General features: G+C 53.6%; 1 protein-coding gene across 2 annotated transcripts in view; it reads right to left on the bottom strand.

Moving 5' to 3' along the window:
- GPR26 (G protein-coupled receptor 26) overlaps window positions 1–19112 on the bottom strand; it is a 38606-nt gene extending 19494 nt beyond the window's left edge. For both annotated transcript variants that reach the window (XM_046028065.1, XM_046028064.1), the window contains exons 1-2: window positions 18406–19112; window positions 9376–9489 (exon numbers count right to left, since the gene is read on the bottom strand). In XM_046028065.1, the coding sequence (XP_045884021.1) occupies window positions 9376–9489; window positions 18406–19073 (782 nt within the window). In that variant the 5' untranslated portion in view covers window positions 19074–19112. The remainder of the gene's footprint in view (window positions 1–9375; window positions 9490–18405) is intronic.
- Window positions 19113–23011: the final 3899 nt, after the last annotated feature.

The following is a 23011-nucleotide window of genomic DNA, read 5'->3' as shown; positions in this document are numbered from 1 at the left end:
ATGACCCTGCAATTGCACTGCTGTGTATTTACCCCAAAGATACAGATGTAGTGAAAAGAAGGGCCATCTGTACCCCAATGTTTATTGCAGCAATGGCTATGGTCGCCAAACTGTGGAAAGAACCAAGATGCCCTTCAACGGATGAATGGATAAGGAAGATGTGGTCCATATACACAATGGAGTATTATGCCTCCATCAGAAAGGATGAATACCCAACTTTTGTAGCAACATGGATGGGACTGGAAGAGATTATGCTGAGCAAAATAAGTCAAGCAGAGAGAGTCAAGTATCATATGGTTTCACTTATTTGTGGAGCATAACAAAGAACATGGAGGACATGGGGAGATGGAGAGGAGAAGGGAGTTGAGGGAAACTGGAAGGGGAGATGAACCATGAGAGACTATGGACTCTGACTAGGGGCTGAGGGTTTTGAAGGGGCGGGGGTGGGAGGTTGGGGGAACCAGGTGGTGGGTAATAGGGAGGGCATGTATTGCATGGAGCACTGGGTGTGGTGCAAAAACAATGAATACTGTTACTCTGAAAATAAATAAATTAATTAAAAAAAAAAAAAGAAGTAGCAATGCCGTGGAGTACTGAGACCATGCATTTTGTTGTCAGGATAGACCAGGATTAACACCTGCCCCTTGAACTTGAACCTGTTTCTTAATTCTTGAAGCAGTCAATATCCTGCCTGCAGAATGGGTTCATAATCTCTACTACATGGAATGTGTCCAATAAATAGTGGTTATTATTGTTATTGAAAAAAAAAAAGAGTGAAGGTAGAGATTTCCGAATGCTTTCCTGGGTCACCTGACATGCCCCAAGGGGCAGCGCTCCGAATGCTTTCCTGGGTCACCTGACATGCCCCAAGGGGCAGCGCAAGTGGCTCCTTGGTTGGGACAGTCAGTGGAACCATCTTTCTGAAAGGTATTTGCTGCACCGTCCGCACTGTGCCAACCAACTCTACTGATGGCTCCAGCTGCCAGAGCTGATGGCCTCCGGGCCCTACTCCAGGTCTACTCACGCTGCTATCCGCCAAGTGGTCAGAGATGACCCCACAAAAACCCACTACTGCTACCTGCCTTTATCCATAGGCATCGGGGTGCTATGTTGGGGTCACACTGAGATGCTTGGGCATAGGGATTAGGCTGGGCCTCCACCCTGTAGATGGGCATCTCTATGTTTCCAGTTGCCTGGTTCCTAGGCTTTGGAGATACAGCGTGGCTGCAAGGTTAAATTATGGCCAACAGGCTTGACACTGACCCTTAACCCTTAATTCTGCCAGTTGTTACTGCTGTGACCTTAGGTAACTCATCTCCCCTCTGAAGCTCTGTGAGACCAGAGCTCTCTACCTTGCAGGAGAGCTGTACTGGGGGCAGTCGGCGTGTGCCGTACTGGGGGCAGTCGGCGTGTGCCGTACTGGGGGCAGTCGGCGTGTACTGGTAACTCCTAGGTACATTACAGGTGTCCAGTGATAGGTGACAGGTGCAGTTATCAAGACTTCATGTTCTCTAAGAAGGGGAGCTAGAGGACCTATCTGAAGACCTGAATGGTTCTTGACCCAAGAATGATGCTTTCCCAATCTAAGAAAGTTATCAGGCAGATAGGAAGATTTAGGGACCCCCCTTCCCAGCCAACCAGATCTTCCCAATCAACTCAAAAATGTGGCAGAGGTCACAGCAGAAGCCGGTTCTCCTCCAAAGTTCCAGTTCTGCCAGCTCTCAGCGTTCACCGAGGCAGTCCCAACTCAGACCCGGCCTCTTGCACGCGTTCCTGTTTATAAGGCTGGAAGGGAGCAAGTGGCAAAACAGGCCACGTGGATGCTCAGCCACTGCAGAGTGGGAGCAAAGATTAGCATCCCAGCTGGCAGCTCAGTGATGGGTTTGAGTGACACCTGGACAGCTGGTTCCCGGTTATACCCCAAACAGCAGCTTTCTGGTTCTGAGTGGGTCACGGCACCCACCTCCTTCCAGGAGGAGAGCAGGAACCCCTGTGCTCTCGGGGAAGAAGCAGAGCAGGGCAGTGCAGGGGGCCCCGTGCACGGGCTTTGGTTCCGGGCAGACCTGAGCTGGAGCCCCGGCTGGGTCAGCGACTGGATGGGACAAGGCTAGAGCCTGTCTGAGCCTCAGTATCCACATCTTGAAACGAGGATGTCACGTAGGCATGGAGGGTGGCATGGTCCGGGCACAGAGGCGGGGCTCAACAGGTTCGTTTCGGAGCCGGAGCTGCTTCTTAGCTTTTCCTCTCTGAATTCCGCAGCTTCGGCCCGTTGCTGCTGAGGTGGTCTTGACCGTCATTGCCGTGCACAGGAGCGAGGCCGGGAACAAGGAGCTGGTGCTTCATCCGGAGAGTCCCCGGGGCCGCTCCGTGGCTGTCCGAGGTTGGGCTCAGGTGCCCTGCTCCCTGTGCCTTGTGAGCCAAATGACCTTTGCAGTTCCTTCCTTCTCTGTGCCTCAGTTCCCGGGTCTGCAGAGTGCAGCGCCCACGGTTTGCCCCGCCCACCCCCTGGGAGCACTGCAGGGTCCGGGACGATAACACGAAAGTGCCCAGAAGTCACAGCCATGTCAGGTCCCGGCAACCCGGTGCCAGAACAGAACTCCTAGCTCCCACAGGCCAACCTCTGCCCAACACGCTGCCTCCTGACGGCTGGTCACCCTGGTGAAGCCGGGAGCCCTCCAAGCCTCAGGAACCTCACCTCTGGCACAGGCCACACCTGTCTCATATTCTGGTTGCTTCTTTAGGGCCCAGACAGTCACTGAGCTCAGTTCACTTAACCATCATCAACCAAGCAGGCTGGAGAGACACAGATGCCTACTGCCCCCAGGAGAGCATGTGTTGTGTGACCAAGAAGGTGTCGTCCTTCATTGTGAGCTCTGGAACTCTCCAGGGCCTACCCCTGTCCTCTTCCCAGGGTTTCTGCTTGTCCCAGGGCAGGGCGGCTCTCCACAAGGGCTGCTGAGGGCCTCTCCACAAGGCAGCTGGCTGGCCTGAGCCCAGGAGTACCTGTGTGATGGTTAAGGTCACGTGTCAGCTTCACTGGCCACAGGAGCCTAGATTAAACATTCTGGGTGAATCTGTGGGGGCGTTTCCAAATGTGCTCAGCCTTTGAATCAGTGACTCAGCAAAGCAGACTGCCCTCCCCAGCTGGGTGGGCGTTAGCCAATCCGCTGAGGCCCCTAATAGCCACCAGAGTTAGAGGAAAGAGGATTCGCCCCTTTCCTTCTTGCCTGCCTGATGGGACATGTCGTCTCAGCTTCTCCAGCCCTTGGGCCATGACTTACACCTTCTGCTCTCCCAGGTGGCTGGACCTTTGGATTCAAGCTGAGTCCCACACCGGCTTTCCAGAGTTTCCAGCTTCCAGAGGACAGACTGGGGGACTTCTCATGCTCTCTCTACTATCTCTCAATCTATTGACCTGTGTATCTGTCCTGCTTGTCTGTTTCTATGGAGAATCCCAGTGCAACATGGTCATTGGATGAGGTGATCTACCTCCGTGGGTAAGAGAGTCCTGGGGAAGGGAGTCAGGGAGCCATCTCTGCACGCCAGACGCTTGAATGCCACAACCACAGACGTGAGTGAGAAAGCAGGGAAGGGGCGGCCTCTGCAAAGACCCCTGGAGTGTTCTGAGAGTCTGAAGAGCGGGTAGACAGCCCGCTGAGGTTGGAAGCTCAGCTCCCACGGACTCAGTGTGAGACTCTAGGCAACTCAATGGCCAGGCTTCTTTCTTCATCAGTGAAGTGTGTGTGTGTGTGTGTGTGTGTGTGTGTGTCTGTTCTCAAGACCACTCAGGATTCGAATCCCCTGGGAGATTTTAAAACCACCAATGCCAGGTGTCCCGCCTGGGGCTGCGAATTTAACTGGTCCCTGGTGGGGTCTGGGTATGGTTTGGGGATTTGAGCTCTCCAAGCAGAGCTAATCCGAAGCCAAGACGACCACCAACAGCCGCCGATCAGGACGTGAAAACCACACAGCCTGTGCCTCCTCCCCTCAGGCAGGGGAGCCCTAGACCACTGCCCTTCACCCCTGCTCCCGGCCTGGCTGCTTGGTGCCTCCAACAGGTGCTCAGCCGGACCCTGGCTGTGGCTTCGGCTTGGGCCACGAAGCCTAATAAGCTCGTGCTCCCTGGATGAGATGCCCACAAAGGGACCTTCCGCTTCCATCCCAGGGCTCCGGGGTCTCTGTAAGAGTCACTTCCCGCAAGAGGTCAAATCCTCAGCTATGCTTCCGGAGCGGGGTCTGTCCTCAGCTTTTTCTGAGGTGGGAGCCCGAGAGTGCCCATGGAAACCAAGTCGAGAAGAGCAGGAGAATCAGTCACCCCAGACGCAACCTGCCTTCCAGGTTGGTGGCAACGGCTGGAGCCGAGCGCCGCGCCTGGCTTACCCGATGGGCTGCCGCACTCGGTGGGAGGTACCGGGCCGGGAATCTAAGCAGGACAGGAGAGGTGGCAGCAGAATCTCTGGGGGTGAGTGTGAGAGCAAATCCTGCCCCACCCCACCCTGTCTGGCGGTGTGGACGCCCCGGCCGTAGAAGTGCAGTTCTTCCGGGACCCGGGCTATGCCCAGCACACGGCCAGAGCCCACAGAACTCCCGTCTCCCTGGGGTGGGCCTGGGGCCACCCATCACCATAAGCATGGTGCACCTCCTCAGCATCTCTTCTCCCCCAGTTGTAGGAAGGGTGTGGATGGAGCAGGTGGTTCCAAGAGGGATCTAATTTCAGTCTGATTTCACTCTACGTTCACTAACTAGGTGTCAGCCACAAACTTCCCTCCTTGCCACCCTCGTTGGGGCCTCTGTCCCCCCATTCAGGCTGTCCAAGAGCCCCTGCCTGGTGCACCTGACGTGGGGGAGGGAGATAGTGAGTTGGCCACTCCGTGTGCGCTCCCCCGTAAACTCTGACGTTGAGCAGGACACCGGACAGGGAAGGAAGCGAGGCGAAGAGTCCTCATCACTCTTGCAACTCAGCAGGAATGGGGGTCCCAGGGGAGTGAAGGACAGGCCATATGAGCAGCTAGAGGTCAAGGGCAAGAGGGTGCTTGCAGGAAGGGCATCAGCACACCTCATACCCCAGACCTCTCTGACTACAGACCAGCACTGTTCAATAGGAAGAACAGGGAAGCCACGAGTGTAGCAAGACTCAGGTGAAATTAATTTTAATCGTATAGTTTATTTAATCCAAGATATCACCATTCCCTATGGAATCAATATAAAAAGTGTGTGTGTATGTGTGTGTGTGTATACACACACACACAGATATAGTCATGCTAAGCCACAGAACCCAGTGTGCATTTTATCCCTACAGTGTGTCTCAAATCAGACAGGCCATGTTCAAGGGCTCTAAAGGAACCCGTGACTGGGTTGCTCCAAATCTGGCTCATGCTGTCCCTTCTGCTTGGATCATCCCTCTGGCATAGTCAAACCCACTTCACAAGGCTGATCCAGGAAGCTTCAGGCAGGAGAGCTTGCTCCTGCCTCAGAACCATTGGACCCTGTCGCTATCGGATGACAGGACACAGTGTTCTCTCTGGGAGCGAGGGCCATATCTATGAGGTCAGTGTCCCCGCAGAGTGGGTCTCCTGCAGGACCTCACCAACCCAGGCCTCCTCTGCAGGGTCTTTTTCATGCTTTGCCAGAGACAGTAATGGAGAAATGTGTGCTGAAATGAAACGAGGGTACGTTTGCATATTTTGTGAGGTTTGCTTAGGATGGTTCCTTTGTTCACACAAGAAACCCAAGACAGGAGCCTGATGGCTGATGGCAGTCAGAGAAGGAAAATCTCTTCAATAAATGGTGTTGGGAAAACTGGATGGTCATATGCAAAAGAATGAAACTGGACCACTTTCTTACACCACCCACAAAAATAAACTCAAAATGGATTACAGACCTAAATGTCAGACCTGAAGCCATGAACATTCTAAAAGAAAACACAGGCAGTAATTCCTCTGACATCAGCCGTAAAAACACTTTTCTAGATCTGTCTCCTCAGGCAAGGGAAACAAAAGCAAAATTAAACTATTGGAACTACACCAAAATAAAAAGCTTCTGCACAGCGAAGGAAACCATCAACAAAGTGACAAGGCAACCTACGGAACGGGAGAAGATATTCGTAAATGACACATCCGAAAAGGGGTTCATCTTCAAAATATGTAAAGAACTTATGCAACTCAACACAAAAAGAACAAATAGTCCAATTGAAAGATGGGCAGAGGACCTGAATAGGCATTTCTCCAAAGAAGACGGATAGATGGGCCAGACACACCAGAAGACACTCGACAACACTCATCACCAGAGAAATACAAATCAAAACCCCAATGAGATACCACCTCACACCAGTCAGAATGACCAGAATTAAAACCATAGGAAGTAACGAGTGCCGGTGAGGATGGGACGAGTAACGGGACCCCTCGTGCCCCATCAGTGGGAATGCAAATTGGTACAGCTGGTATGGAAAACAGTGTGGAGGTTCCTCAAAAAATTAAAAATAGAATTACCGCACCATCCAGTAATTGCTCTACTGGGGATATAGCCCAAAGAAAATGAAAACACTAATTTGGAAAGCTATATGAACACTTCTGTTTATAGCAGCATTATTTATAATAGCGAAATACGGAAGCAGCCCAAGGGTCCACTGACGGATGATGAATGGATACAGATGTGGTCTCTCTCTATACACACACACAGCAGAATATTACTGAGCAGAATGGAATCTCGTCATTGGCAACAACATGGTTGGAGCCAGAGGGTGTAATGCTAAGTGAAACAAGTCAGTGAGAGGAAGACAAATACCATATGATTTCACTTGTATCTGGAATTGAAGAAACAAAACAAAAGAAGACACAAAGAAAGAAACACAACAACAACAAAACCAGACTCTTAAATACAGAGAACAAAGTGGTGGTCGTGAGTCGGGAGCAATGGGTGGGGGATGGGTGAAATAAAGGGGATCAAGAGTACATTTGTCGCCATGAGCCCTGAGTAATACATAGAATTGTTCAGTCACTACATTATACACCTGAAACTAATATCACACTGTAATTAATTATACTTTAATTAAAAAAAATAAAATTAAAATTTACCACCACCACCGCTCCCCCCCAAAAAGAAAGTCAAGACAGGAGCTGGGTCAGCAGTGGCGGTGGGGCTTCACCAGAGCCGTATGTTGTGTGTATGAGGTTTGTTGGGCATAGCTTTTTCTCCCTAGTAAGTTGCCATTCATCCCCATAACAGAGGAACAGTTCAGTGAGTATTTTTAAAAACCCCAAATGCATCAAATCCATTTTGAGGGAACATATTGCATTGTGAATCTACCATCAATTTTACTGAAACGTTATTTTCTGGGCACCATTAGAGGAACCAAGCTATAATCAGGAAAAAAGGAAAATTTTGTTGGGAAATGAGATTAAGCCAGAGAAAAATCCAATAGTTTAAATCTGGAGCCACATTACCTATTCTCCTCTGAGGGTTCAAGTTCCCATCATCAGCCCACAGGTCCCCTTTCTGGTGGGATCTAAGAGGACAGCCATCTGCCTGCCCTCCCCAGCCATTGTCTCTTTCCTTGCTAGATTTATTCCCCTCACTGCACACACCAGCCTGTCCAAGTACGAGGAAGGGAGAGCCAACCACAGACGTCATCCACGCCAGGCCTGTGCTGCCCATGATCTCCATGCTCAAAGCCTTTTGGTCCTCAAAACAAGCCTAAGTGGCAGGCACTGCTCACTTTGATGGGAGACTGGAGGCTCAGAGAGGTGGTATCACTGGCCCAGGATCACACAGCAGGAACAAGTGTTGCTGTGGTTTGAACCCACTGTGGGCACGTTCCAGAGCCCATGCTGGTCACTACCCTGCGGCCCTGCCCTTGGACAGCAACAGGAACCCACTTGCCTCTGCCTAGGCTTTGTGTCCCCTGGAAAACCTGATCTCTGCGAGCTCCGGTGTCCTGGCTGGATGTGGCACATCTAGACCAAGGGACCAAGGGTTCTCCCCCGGGTGATGCTGATTCCCAGGGCAGTGTCTGAAGACATTTCTAGCTGTGAACACTGGGGTGCAGGAGGGAAGTAGTGGTGAGGCATAGGTAGAAGAAACAGGGCTGCCCCACCACAAAGGCGATCCCATACAAAATGTCAGTCGTGGGGAGATCTAGTCAACAGTTCGAGAAGGAGGAGCCAATGGCTGTGTTATGCCCACCTCAGACCTACCCAGAGACCAGCAGACTGTCCCAGGTCCTACGTGCAAAGTGAGATTTCCACCAGAGGAAGCAGCTGTGAAGACACAGTAGAAGTCACTCCAAGAGGAGCCATGGGGTGCCATGGGGGAGCACGGCCCTAGAGGAAGGGGACAGATGTTCTCCTGGGCCAAAGAAAGCGGATGGAACTACAGGAACCAGATGTCAGCTCAAGATGAAGATGAATGGGAGGAACAGGGAGTTCTGGCTACGGTGGGCTCCTCCTCCCAGAGCATGCAAGCCGACCCAAGGGGACAGGGAGGCAGGGGGTCCCTTTCCCCTGCCAGCTGCAGATGCTGCGGGATGCTGGGATGCTGGGCTCTGTCCGCGTCCAATCCCTCTCTCTCTCACGCACACACACATCGCACACTTGCACACCCTACACATATCCTACTTCCCAGGCTCAACATCCCTTTCCTAATCAAACATCAAAGTCCCTTTTTATTGTCCACTTCCCAAATAGTGAAGCCATTCTGGAAACAGGGTTGTGGTTTTTCTTCCCCTCCAGTGTGCAAAACTAATGGGATGATACTTTTTTGTCTGGTTAAAACACAAGAGAGAAATCCTGCACCTAGAGCAGGCTGGCTTTTGGAATGCAGGGCCCCATGGCCAGCAAGCTGTGCCTCGGAGCACGGAGCACGGGGCTGGGGAGGGAGGTGGTGGATGGGAGCGAAGGGGACCAGCTCACAGAGCCTGTACTGTGGGAGGAGCGCCTGGATAAGCAGCCCCCCCACCAGCTGCGCTGGGACCGTGCTCCCTGCCCCCTGAGCCGATGACATGTGCTGCCTGCTGTTGACAGGGGTGTCCGGGTGGCGGATGGGGGCGGGGCCACACTGTGCTCAGGGGAAGGTAGGAACCAAGGCAAGAAGTTTTCCTCTGTCCATTCTCCCCTTTCCTTTCCTTTTGGGGCTCTTGGGGCTACAGGGTGAGATGATGTGATCTGGGAATCAAGGGGAGAGTCTTTCCCATCCCCTCTGGTTCTGAAGGCTGAAAAGAAAAGGCACGTGTCCTCCTTCTCACCAAACCTGCCGCACTCACTGTTGCTTCCTACACACCACCCTCTGGAAACATGTGTCCACGAGAGAGGCCGGTGACTGCTCCGGGTCACATGGGTCCTGCTTCGTCCCCCAAAGCCCCAGTCCCGCCGTCAGGCTCACCTGGTGATCACGTAGGGCGCGAAGCATACGAGGAAGGTCCCTATGAAGGTGCTGATCTTCTTGGTGGCACGCTGCCGCCTCCTTTTCTGCTCCTCCAGACAGCGCTCCCGCACACTGCGCATGAGAGAGGGGAAGATGACTTCTTATTAATGAACAAAGGCAGGGCCTTGAGTGCAGGGGCTCAGGGAGGGGCCAGAGAGACCTGAGGTCAAGTCCCGGCCATAAGTGTGTGACCTTGGACACGTCATGACCTTGGACACATGCGTGACATCGCTAAGCCTCAGGGTCATCATCTGTGAAATGTGCATTGTAATATAATAAAATGCCATCAAGGGCTCTTTGGAGAATTAAATGCAAAAAGCACACAGACACACGAAATTCGTTCAATGCATAAAACACATAAAGCAATTAACACAATGCCCAAGTGCCAGTAAATATGACTACTCGTGAAATTCACTGATCACCTGCTGTAAGCCAGCGCCAGAGTCTACGTTCTCTGAATAGTGTCTCTCATTCTTGTCTTTATTGATATTTACTGATATTCAGGTGTGTTCGACCTGCCTCGTGGGTTTTACTGGCCCTATTTTACAGTGAAGATTATGAGCTCAGGTTTGCTCAGCTGATAAATGGAGACAGGACTGGAACCCTTGTCCGGGTTTCTCAAAGCTGGTCCTTTCTATCTGGACTGGCCTGGACCCTTCCTTTCCTCCATGCCTTCAGTCCTGGGTCTTCCATCCCAAAGCCTCAGCCCTGCCTGGAGTTATAGACACTAGCTTAGGGGGTCACAGGGAGAAGTCACTTGTTTCCTTCAGGGACCAAGCTCAGTGAAGCTAAGAGACTAAGACTCTGGGAAATCAGGGACACAACTTTGAGAATGGAATCAGGAGCTTGCTGCCTAAGCTTCTAACCACACCCTGGTCCTGTCCCCACTGGCTCCAGGGACATCTGAGAACAGACATCTCATGCCAACTGAGAGAAGTGGTCTGTGCAACCCGTTTCCTATAGCCACAGAGTAGTTCATGAGCACCAGTGATCTGTCCGTTACCGCCATCAGAGAGCCCGATGGCCAGTCCAGCCGTCAGGTCACACTTGCTCTATTCCACGGGGTTCCATGTGAGCAAGCGTTTCTACTCTTTATTTATTTTAATTTTTTAAAATATTTTATTTATTTATTTGACAGAGAGAGTGAGAGAGCATAAGCAGGGGGAACAGCAGAGCGAGAGGGAGAAACAGGCTTCCCCCTGAGCAGGGAGGCTGATATGGGACTCAATCCCAGGACTCTGAGATCATGACCTGCGTGGAGCTAGGGACGCTGCCTTAGGGGGTCACAGGGGAAGTTTGAAGGCAGACGCTTAACCAATGAGGCCACCCAGACACCTTATCTACTGTTTATCTGCACTTGTATTTATTTAATTTAATTTAAATTTTTTAATGTCCCCCCTTGAAAAAAAAATTTTTTTATTATGTTATGTTAGTCACCCCACAGCACGTCATTCGTTTTTGATGCCGTGTTCTATGATTCATTGTCTGCGTAGAACACCCAGGGCTCCACGCAACCCGTGCCCTCCTCAACACCCATCACCGGGCTCACCCCCCCACCCCTCCCCTCTGAAACCCTCAGTTTGTTTCCCGGAGTCCAGAGACTACTGTTGGTTTTTTAAATATATCACATCACTCCAAAAATGAACAAGGAGGAAGACCGCAGACAGAGCTGCCCAGGAAGTGGAGATGATCTGGCTGAATTGGGCCCTGGCTGTAGAGTCCTGGCTCCAGCGTTAAGCCAGTCTGTGCAGGGACAGCAAGGAGCAGAGGGAAGCGCTTAAGCCAGGACCACAAGCAGCACAAATACCAGCGCGACCTCCCTTCCTTCCACAAGGACCATTGTTTTAACACTGAGTCGAAACTCTCCATCACCATATTTCCAATCACCGATGGACAATTCCACGTTAGACTGGACGGAAGGCCCCTGAAATTCCTGCAGGACTTTCCCCTCTGCCTTGGAATGTAGAGTCGGGAACTGGAGTTTGGTTTGGTACAAATAGGCTTCACAATGGCTGAAGAAGTATTAATATTAAGTCACTAATTAATTTCTAATAACTTATTTTAATAACAATCCACATTTCTTGAGTAACCTGTCCCATTTTAGATGCCTTGATGGAGGTTCATGTGCATTGGTTATCTGATGCTCACAACGTCTCTATACACTGAAGACTGATACAACTATTATCTCTTTTTCTTTTTTTCAGATAAGCAGATGAGGCACAGAGGGGTTAAGTAACTTGCTCAAGATCACACAGCTGGTGAGTAGTGGTGATAGGATGACCAGCTTGCCCTGGGGAACCAGGACTGTCCTGGTTTTAGCATGGAAAGTCTTGCATCCTGGATGCTTTGCATGGGACTGGCCCGTTTTAAAATGGAAAACCCCCTCTACCCAGAGCAAATGAGGACAGTCGGTCTCCCCAGGTGATGGCAGGATCTGAACCCAGGCCATCTGACTCTGGAGGCTTGAGTGTCATCTTCCAACTGATGGACATCTACACCAACCCCGTGGGAGGCACCAGGGTGTCATTTTATCCAGAAAACCTGAAGAGTACAGCCACTGGGGCAGGAGGACTGGGGGACTTCAGCTAAGGTCACCCAGCAAGAGTCAGTCTTAATCTCACGGCTCCCCATTACACTTGGGTCTCTGCAGGGTCTTCTACCAACCTCCTCTGGCTCTTCTAACATGTATGCAATACGGGTGGGTGTGGAGAGAAGGCACAGGACCCCACCCAGGAGGTCTGGGTGCCGTGAGGAAACCGATTCATCTTGGTCTGCCTGAGACTGCCCTGGTTTTAAAACCCAAAGTCCTGCATTCTCGGAGAGCCCCGTCAGTACTTGGCAAACCAGGACAATGGTCACCCTAAGGCACAGTGGGTTTGGTATCTTCCCCATAACACAGGCACTTTTGTCTTAATGTTGAAATATTTCCCCCAAACTTTCATGCAATTGACTTGAGAATCGTTGGAGATTTGGGACACGAGCTGGGTGTCCTGAGCCATCACGTGCACTCACCCCATGAAGGCGTACAGCATTCCAGGCATCCCCTAAAGAGGAGGTCTGAGCACCAAAACTGATGTCGGCAGTGGGGCTGGGCCCTCCTCCCATCGGTGACCTTCACGATGTTGTCCATTTCTCAGATGCTTCAGAATAACGCCAGTGAACGAAAGAGCTCTGAGAGAGATGTCCTAGTCCCAGCTCTGCCCTCATTGTTGTGTGACCTTGGAGAAATCACTAAACCTCTCTGAATCTGGTTCCTCATTTATCCAAGGGGAATTTCATGATAGCTGTAACTAGAGCTACCATTTAGCAGGCACAGAAATGACTGAACAGCTAACAAGCTCTTGAGGAGTGAGAAGCTCCCTCTGGCACCCCCAGGAGGGACTATACTCACTGCTGAGGGGCTGAGGACCCAGTTGGCTCCCCTCTCCCTGGTGCACCCAACAGTCCTTCCTTAACGACACGAGGAACACTTAAAAACAAAAGTTTTCTTTCTGCCCTGTGCATGTAGGAGAGAGAGACAGACAGAGAGACAGAAAGAGCTGCAACCAGAGGCCGTGCCAGAAGAGGTCCAAGCTGATTCCTGACTCCAATGCTAACCCCATGACACTCTCTGGCCTCCAGGAACCCAGTGGAAACTGTCTTAATGGCCCCTGGTCTGCCACAGGGGTCCAAGGTGGATGCCATGTCTGGGTCACATCCACATGGGTCTAGTCACGCCTCTTCTCTGAGACACACTGCCTAGACCCCACTGCCTAAACCTCACATAGTCATGCACAGTACGGGAAACCCCCTCATCTACCCGACCCAGCTCACAGATGGAGAAAATGAGGCTCCAAGAAGAGAGGAACTCGCCGCTCTCCCCTAGAGAGTGAGATGCTGGCAGAGCTAGCCCCCAGTTACTGAGTCCCGGTCTGGCGCTCCTGGTCAGGAAGCACATGGATGCTTCCCTGAACTCCTGCAAGAGGAGGAATTCATCTTCCCTGCCCAGAGCTCCCCGGATTTCCAGGCAAGGCCAGAGGGATGGCAGGAGAAGGAGGCCAATGCAGCCGTGCAACCCTCTTGCTTATCATTATTGTGAAGCACAGTATGAGAGCAGCCTGCCTGTACCCAGAACAACAGAATAAAACCATCCTCCACTTGCTCTCATTTTTCCCCCCACCATAGCTCTGCAAAACGGAGCTCCTTGAAGTCTTGTAGCCCTGGGAGCTGCTGTTTTATTTATTTACAGATGAGGACACAGGGGGCCAGCTGGGTTTGTGCTATGCCCAGGGTCCCACAGTGAGCTTAGGACAGAACCAGGACTCCTGGCTCCAGGATCTGGGGTGTTTCCCCCAAATCCCACTGCCCTCACTAGGACCACAGAGAAATAAGCAAGCTGCGTCCAGCCGCACAGATGCATTCTCCAGATATTGCACAGGGGTAGCAGCTGGAGTCCTCAGGCTTATAGGCTGACTCTGTAGTGCAGGGATGAGGGTCCCTCAATTTCCCTGGCCAGCAACATCTTCCCAGAGTACAAACTGATGCATTGGCATGGCGCTTCCCGAGAACTGCCACAGGACACAGCTTCCTTGTGATAAAGAGATGGGCTTTTGGGGCGCCTGGGTGGCTCAGTGGGTTAAGCCGCTGCCTTCAGCTCAGGTCATGATCTCGGGGTCCTGGGATCGAGTCCCGCATCGGGCTCTCTGCTCAGCGGAGAGCCTGCTTCCCTTCCTCTCTCTCTGCCTGCCTCTCTTGTGATTTCTCTCTGTCAAATAAATAAATCTTAAAAAAAAAAAAAAAAAAAAAAAAAAGAGATGGGCTTTCCGGCACCATGACATGTGGGGCCAAAGAGATGAACCCCAGTAGACGCCAATAAATGACAGAATGAACAGAGAAGTCCAGAAATATCTGAAGTGAATAAATGAGGCAATCACAGCCAAAATCTTCCAGTCCCAGACACTGCCATGCCCAGCACAATGGTCTGGGCCCTGAATGGTCCCCAGATGACCGCAATCGGTCTTGAGCGCATGCTCCAAGTACTCCCAGGGTAATCCAGATTGTTTTCTGGCTTTTAAAATAACAAAACAAAAGGCAAGGGAACAGGCTGACGGACGGTAGAGCAGACCTTGAGTCTGGAGTCAGGAAGGTAGTGTGAAAAGTCGTGTCCTCAGATCTCACAAGAGGGGGCCCTGTCCTGGGTCCTGAACATTGAGGGCACTACGTCCCTCTCCATGAAATGAAGACATCGTGTGCCCACCCAGAGCCCACACCATCCACTCTAGATCAAGCTCCAAGTATCTGGAACACTGAATTCCCTGCCCAGGTGCCATGATCCTGCTTCCAGGACGTGAGCAGGAGTCCCCCGGGGGGTGACAATGCCACAGGTGTGCTCAGCTTGGAGCCTGAGGGGTGGAGGCTCCTCGGAGTGCTGGGGAGAGCTGGCGTGGAGAGCAGAGGCAGGGGCTGTGTGCTTGGAGCCGGCTCAGCGCTCCCTATCATGGACGAGGCTGAACTCCAAGGAGCCCGAGAATTCTAAATTTGAACCCAGCCTTGCAGAGTGTTATAAATGTATGCTTGTCAAGGAGGATAGAACATATTTCATTTAACAGTTTGTAAGCTTAATTTAGAACTTCTAAATATTTATATAAATGGTTTGTGAGCTCTATTTGCACTTTTGTCCCATCTAGAAATCTCAGGGGCAGAACTGGGCACACGTTTTGGCTCAAGCCACATCCTGGGTCTGTTAAATTAGGCAAATGACCTCGGCCTCCTTCCCTCGGTCTCCCAATTTCCTCACCTGTAGAATCAAGGGCAAAGTGAGTGTATCTCGTGGGTCCTTCCATCTCCTAAAACCAAAGCCTGGATGCCCTCCAGGGTCGGCCCTTTAGCCAGCACTCTGTAGACGGCAATCACAGGGATGCGTGTGCTTCATTGTCCCGTGGGGAAGCCCCTGACCCAACCTGGGTGAGTAGTGACCCTCAGCTGGACTGGGGGAGCAGGGATGCCACGTTGGAGCCCTGGCACCCCACTTATGTCCCACCTCAGGTGAAAGCCCACGTCTCGGGCAACAGCAGGGAAAGACCAGCCATCATTTGTCCAGAGCTGTGGTTTGGAAAGAAAGAGCCGAGCAAACTGAGCGATTGGAGGGCCAGGTGGGTAATAAATATTAGGAATTCCTAATTGCTTTACGAATGTCAACTTGAAAAACCAGCACAAGAAGGCAGGAGTGGGGAACGTCTCTCAGGACAGATTAAATTGAAAACACAGAGTCTTTTGGCAGCGTCGCAACAAAGCGGTCCAGCCTGCCACTCACAGCGTTAAACACTCTGTGGGAAGAGCAGGCCCCAGCAGGGAGCTTTCTGACAAACGTCACCCTGGGCCTCAGGGAACTCAAAACGGGTCCCTCCTAATTAAGTCCCTGGAGGCCATAGTGTGGTGGCTGTCAACGAAAACTTCCAGCGAGCCAAGACTCCCCCCGCTGCCCTGACTATCTGCATAAGGAAGCCTGGCTTCTGCTCATCCCTAGGGGCCCCTGGCTGTCAGCACCAAACCCGCCCAGGAGGCTTGGCTGATCTTTCCGGAACCTTCGTGCCTAGAGCTTAAATGTTCGAGGGGCAGCCCTTCTCCATCAGACAGTGCTAGCTCTGTGGTTTCTCCTTTGTGCAGAGGAAGAGTTTGGAGCAGCCAGGGAAGAAGCTGTGGATCAGCTGCGAGGAAGCTGGAGCCCTCCTGCATGGCCCGTCTGCCACCTCTCGCTCTCTGGACCCGTCTCCGCACAGACGGCATGTGGGGTTCACTGAAGTGACAGTGCTGTCCCATCTGCCTGCTATACCATAACCTCAGGCCGGCCCTTGGCCAGTGGGGCCTGTCTGAACTGGCCGAGGGCCATCCTTGCCCCAGAAGCCCTTCCTCTTCCCTGCACAGACTAGTGCTATCCCTTGGCCCTGCAGGACCCCATGGCACTGGGAGTCGGGGCTCCAGAAAGCATCCCAGGCCTTTGAAGAGGTCAAGCCTTCCCCAGAGGGGAAAAGAAGGAGCATGCTGTCTGGAATCAGATTCGCAAGAGTGGAGATGGGCCCTGCTCCCAAATGGGCTAAAAAGGAGCCATGGCTCCTCCTGTTCTGGAACTTGGAAGGGCAGCAGGGATGGGATTTGTACTGGTTTGAATAAGAATGGATTCCTTTCCTGGCTCAATGCCTTCTCTGCTTAGACTCACGGTGGGAGGGCCCAGGAGAGGAATCGTTCTAGTGTCAGTTGTTCAACAATTCTCCCTCCGCTTCTGAAACAGCCCCAGTCAGGTCCTAGGGATGCACCTTCTGGAGTGAGGTCCTCCCGCCCCGGGAGAGGGCAAGGGGACGAGCTCTGCAATTGCGGTTGTGGGAGATTTCCCGGAGCGACACTGAACCATGACCCGTGCCGTGAGTCAGCCCAGGTCACTGGGGTCAGGGTGCAAGCATGTCACCGGTGACAGGCACACGTGCGGCCACACATCTGTTAGACATGCGGTTTACACACGAGCATATGCGACTGTGTGCGTGTAGCTCACATATTCACAGGCACAGATTCACAGGCCCTGGGGTCTTTATGCTCTCGGTCATTCGGGTGTGAATACTGCACACGATTCCGTTGAGAAGACTCTGGCTGGAAGCTTTGGCCCAGCCCGGAAGGAGGAAGGGCCATTCTGAGGTGAAACAATGCCCACGCACATGCACGCCTTTGCCTGTGCAGACACAGTGGAGTTTAAGGGCTCTTCTCTCTATTGCTCGTGGGCAGAAACAGCTCACATTGAAGGAGCCCTTGCTCCGACTGATGCCTGCGGTCTGCCCCCTTCCCCCAGCCACGAGCTTGCATCTCCTTCGGTGGGGAGGGGCATTCATACCCCAAAGACCCAGCTCCCTCCCTGCCCCCAGCTGCCCCCCTTAGGAGCGCTCTGTCTACCTCACTTTCTGCGCCATCTGGAAGCCAAAGCCCCCTGATTTAGGGTCCTGGGCGACAGAAGGGAAGCCTGCCCTTCCCTGGGGATGAAGAGATATAAAACAGTAAAGTCCTCAGAAACACCACCGGCTGTTTCCTTCCTTGGGGTCCTATTCTCACAAGGGAAGCCAAGTGAGCTCAGGACATCTCAGCTAAGAGTTTCCTCTTTCCTTCCTGAGATGCTCCAGGGGATGGCAGGACTTCCTAACGGGTAGCTGTCCCTGAACTGCCCCCATCACCCGACCTGCCTTTCTGAGACAGTGGCCAGTTGAGGGTGAAGGCGGTGTGGGCAGGTTTTTTCCAGGAGCCTTGTGGGTGACACTCTCCCTCCGCAGGGGTCTCTGGTCTCCAAGTCTGGGAGACACAGGGCAGTGCTGTTTGCAAGAGCAGGAGGAGCCCCCCTCCAGTTCCCTCAGAGCCCTTCAGATGCTCCTTTAAGGATCCACGCAGGAAGGTGCAGCCCAAGAACTCACATGCGTACACACACACACACAGAATCTGGAGACAGAGGCAGCACCAGACACCAGAGGAAGGAAAGACCCAGAAGAGCAGCACGTTCCCACCTGAAGAGCTCTCAAGGGGCTCCCCCAGCATCTGAGCCACAGTCTCAGGGCCTGATTAGAACCTCTTAAGGAACTCAAGCAGTGAACACAGATCCCTGCCTCCCCGCCGGGCTGTTGAAAGTGAAATCCACAAACACCTCGAAGAAGAATCAGTCCAACAAAGTTCTGACTCTCTGTACCCAGAGACTTCAAAACTCGTACATACTGTGTCACCCACGTTTTTGGTGGCCCTGCTTTGTGGTTCTCTAAGCACCTGCCTCGAGATGGAGACAGGCAGCCCTGATCCCTCTCCCCAACCTGAGTTTTCCAAAGAAAAGAATGGAGGCTCCGGGGCAAAGGGGCCTGCCCGAGGCCGCATGCTGGGGGTCGCGGGGGTGGGAGGAGGACACAAGGACCCCCTTCCTCCCACCAAGAGCCCTCCCTGAACCGAGTCCCCCCTCCCCGCCCCGGCCCTCCCCCTGCACCCCCTCACCTGGGGTGGATGTCCACGAGCAGCACGAGCGTCTGCATGGTGATCACGTCGATGCGCTTGCAGTGGAAGCGAGCCACCTTGAGCACCTTGAGGTACGTGCAGCAGAGCACGACGAAGGACAGCAGGAAGCTGAGCGCGTGGAAGGCGCCGGTGAAGACGGCGAAGCGCAGGCGCTCGTCTGGCCGCCGGCTGCACAGCGTGCACGACGCGTACAGCTGGTGGAAGCCGAGCCAGGACAGGGCGAGCGCGGCGGCGGGGAAGGCGAGCGCGTGCAGCCACGTGTAGGCCACCATGAGCGCGGCGTCGCGGAGGCGCATCTTGGCGCGGTAGCTCAGCGGGAAGACCACGGCCACCCAGCGGTCGATGCTGAGCGCGGCCATGCTGAGCATGGAGTTGGTGGCCAGGAAGGTGTCGAGGAAGGCGGCCAGGCGGCACAGGCGGTCCCCGGCGGGCTGCCGCTGCGCCACGACGCCGGCCAGCGTGAGCGGCATGTTGAGCACGGTGCACAGCAGGTTGCCGCACGTGAGGTTGAGGGTGAAGAGCGCCGGCGCCTGGCGGCGGATGTCGGCGCTGTGCAGCAGGCACAGCAGCACCAGCGCGTTGGACAGCAGCGAGACGCCCATCGTGCCCACCAGCAGCCCCGCCAGGCCCGCGTCCCACGAGTTCATGGTGCGCGCCGGCCGCGGCGCTCAGGGCCCGCCACCCGGCGCCGCCATGGCGCCCCCGCCGCCGCCGCCGCCCCCCGCCGCCGCCGCCGCCGCCGCCCCGCGCCCCCCCCGGCCCCCGCCGCCATGGGCCCCCCGCGCCCGCGCCCCGGAGCTGGCTGCCCGGCGCCCGTCCGCGGCCGCCTCGGCCTCCGCTCCCCGCGGCCCTCACCCCATCCCTCCGGCCGCGCTCTGCCTCCGCTGCCGCCGCGCCCGCCGGCTCCCCGGCTCGCTCGCTCGCTCTCTCTCGTCCTGCCCGCTCCCCGCGCGCTCTCCCTTCCTGCTCTCCCCTCCACTTTCTCGCTCGCTCCCGCTGCCTCTCCCTCCCTCTCTCTGCTGGCTGCGCTTCTCTTCCCTCTCTCCCACTGCTGTTCTCTCCGTCTGTCTCTCCCACCCCCAATTTTCTCCTCCCCTCCGCTTCTTCCCCCTCCTCTTCTCCCCCTCTCTGGAATCCGGCTGCTTCTATCGCAGAAATCCCGCCGGGGCGCGCACACTCTCTCACATGCCGAGAGAACCGGCCTGAAGGCTCCGGTGCGGGGTGATTGGCTCCTTGCAGCTCCCCCGCCCCTCCGGCCCTCCCCTGTGTGCGCCCCAGACAGGCTGAGTCCAGGACGTCTGTCTGAGAGAAGGGACGGATGCCTGGGCACCTCCACGCCTCAGGGCCACCTGCCCCAGCCTGCGCCCCAGCCCCGTCAGACCTGGACAAGGAGGTCCTGCCCACCAGCGCCTGAGATGCTGCCCCGGGGCAGTGTGCTCCTCCCTCTGCAGGCTGAGCTGGGGGCGCTCAGGAAGGCTCCTTTGGCTGAGAGCCAGAGCAACCTACATTTCTCTGCCCTGCGTGACCAATGCACCTGCCGTGCTCCTGGGGGTGCTCAGTTTGCCAGGTCCCCTCCCCATCTCCTTTCAGCCAGAGCTTCTCAAGTCTGCTGAGGGGATGCTGCAACTCACTGTAACAACCTCCGGGCATCCCCCTTCAGCCAGGAGAGGCCTTTATCTGACCCTGAGCCCTCGCAGTGGGCCAGCTTGTCTGTCCACAGGCAGGCCCAGTAGAGCCGTGGTGTGGCTCAGCATCTCTGGCCTGAGATCCAGCTGCTGCCATCTGTCAGCCACACACACCATCTGCCCTGGGTCTGGTGAGACAGCAAGTTCCAGCTCATGAAGGACCTGGATGGCATAATATGCCGAAGCTCTTCAGAGAAGGGGGAGGGTGGTGGGTGGCCTGGCTTGGTGGCAGCCTCAGGGACCCTGGGCATGCATGGTATAACCCTACCCTCAGGACGGTGGCCCTTCTGTCCTTTTACCAAGGCCCTGCTGGGCAGGTGTGTGGATCTGAGCTCCCCGCCCCAACCCCCACCCTGAGAGGCTAACTGAACACTTACCAGCACACCACTGCCATCCCAGGACCCTGTGCAAGTCGCTGAACTTTGTCAAGCCTCAGTTTCCTTCTTTACCTTTCAGAGCTCTGGTGAGCATTAACTACCGTGGTGCGTGTGCAGAGCCTTGCCTCCCTGGGAAAGAGACCCACCGAGTGGCAGCAGTCTCCACATCGCTTGGCCCCCTCGCGGAGCCCACAGAATTCAGGGTTGGATACGTGACCTCATTAGGTTCTTGATGTGGGACATCAGAATGAGATGTTCACCTGTGCGTCTCCCCTGCTCCCAAAGACCGTCCCCACACACAGCCCCTGGCATGAGATGGGTGTGTGCGCACTGCTGGAGAGTAAATGTGCCAAGGAATACATTTCTGGGAGGCACCATTGGGTCCATGATTCTCACACATTAGTGATTCTCAGACTCACCTGATAAACTTGGGGTACTGGTTAAAAATTGAGATTCCTGGCTTATACTTGAGGTTTCCAAATCAGCAGGTCTGGGCTCTGCATGGTCCGCGGGCTCCTTAGGTAACTCCAATGAGGGTGATCTGGGAGGATGCCCTAGGAGCACGCTCAATGAGAAGTGGGCTAGAGGCCGGCTCGAGGTTCGCCTGGAGGTCCGCTCAGCATCCTGGACACAGCCTCCAACAACGGCTTGACATTCTGGCCTGGAGGCACACGCTGAAGGATCACCAGTGGGTTGGGAGCACAAGGTCAAGGGCTAACTAAACCCTCATAGCACTCCGGCATTTACAAAACACATCCACACATTATCACACTGTATTTAATCCCTGCAACAATGACAGGAAAAGGACCCTGAAGCTCAAAGGGCATGCAGGGGCGAGTTGGTAAGGGAGGAAGCAGGTGTCAGTAGCTCCTGAGACTGGCCCTTTCTGCACACTCCAAAAGGCTTCCGTCACCTTCTCAAGCGGAGTCCTTGGTTGGGAACTTGAAAGTATCTCAACTTAGCAACATTAAAATGATGTCAATGACCATGTAACCAGGTCTAAGAGCAATAAGCCAGTGAACGTGCACACATGTGTACATGCATGCACACACACATGTGTACACACATCATTTTGAAGACCATTTGCCTTCTGAATTTGAAAAAGCAACACTGCAAGGTTAGAATGCCAGAAAGACACTCAGAATACTTTATCTCAGTTTCCTAAAGAACAAAGTTCATTTTCTTCTGGTTGCGAATGATATTTCCTGCTCCTAGTGGGGCCAGAGGAGGACTGATCTCCCTGGTGACCAGGTCCCCAGCCTCTGTGGCTTCAGCCAAGCTGAGCCTCCCTGCATGTAGGTCCCAAGAGAGCCCCGGACATCAAGAGTAAGGTCATAGTCACCAAGGAAGGGAGATACCTGTTTCTGTCCAGCCCTGGATTCTGGGTCCCCACTGTCTCTTGTAAGTGAACTCAAGCAGCTGGCACATCTGATTGGGAGACATGAGCGGTCAGTGCTTGGAGCCTGTCCTCAGGGGTATGCACTGTGACCAGATCTGTATGTCTGCATATTTCTCTGAGCTGGAGAGAAGTGATGGGATGTTCATGACAGTGTTAACACGAGTCATTAAATACTGTAACTGGGCCCCATTGGCAGCTCAAAAACAGAACTGAGTCTCATCCCTTCAGATCATTGAATACAGTTCCACATAGAGGCAGGCACATGTGCCCATGGATAGGAATCATGGCCACACCCCACCAGTGTAAATACCATGAATCTGTCTTGACAAATGCGGGAGCTAAGACCAAGAAAGACCCACAATGTGTTCGAGGTCACTCCATGTGGGCATCAATAGGTAGGGCAGAATCAATTGGGATGGCAGAGCCAGGATTAGAATCCTTACTTATTAGACATTAAAACCCGTGTTCTTTCCATTTGTGATACTTTATTTATCACTCACAATCTGTCCCATGTGAAAAAAAAATTTTAAATATGTCACATGTGTGCTTGAATACACACAAATACACACCATATATACTCATAATCAGAGGTGGTCCTTTCCATGGTTATCTTTAAAAAGAGATGAAAGATTTATATAAGCTGAACAGAAACTAGGATGTCACCAGTGCTTGGAGAGAGGTCTCACTGAAGTCCATGGCCACAGAGAACACTTCCCTTTAGGGAACCAGAAGATTCTGGATTTTTGCAAGTGGAGGAGGGCCCAGAAGCTTAGAGGAGAATGTTACTTGAGCAAACGCCCAGAGGCCAAAGTCTGGTGCATATTTATGGCTCGGAAGAGAAGATGGGCCTATAGAATGGATGGAAAGAAAGGTGGTGGCAAACACTGGATGTCAGCCCAATGCCAGGCTGAGGACAGAAAGGTCAGTCCCTTTCAGATAATGACTTCCAGGACCTGGATCATCCAGCCATCCTGGGGATACTTCCCTGCCAGCTTTCCACCTGAGCCCACCAGCAGGTCTCCATCTTCAAACCAGTTACATACCTGCTAATTCACGTGACCTGATAGAACCTTGGGGATTCTGAGTGACACAGAGACACTCTTGTTGCACATATAAGGAAATAA

This window comes from Meles meles, chromosome 13, assembly GCF_922984935.1.
Source record: "Meles meles chromosome 13, mMelMel3.1 paternal haplotype, whole genome shotgun sequence".
In the NCBI taxonomy this organism is placed as follows: Eukaryota; Metazoa; Chordata; class Mammalia; order Carnivora; family Mustelidae; genus Meles; species Meles meles.
The sequence above is the reverse complement of the archived record's forward strand: the minus strand, read 5'-3'. Positions and strand labels throughout refer to the sequence as shown.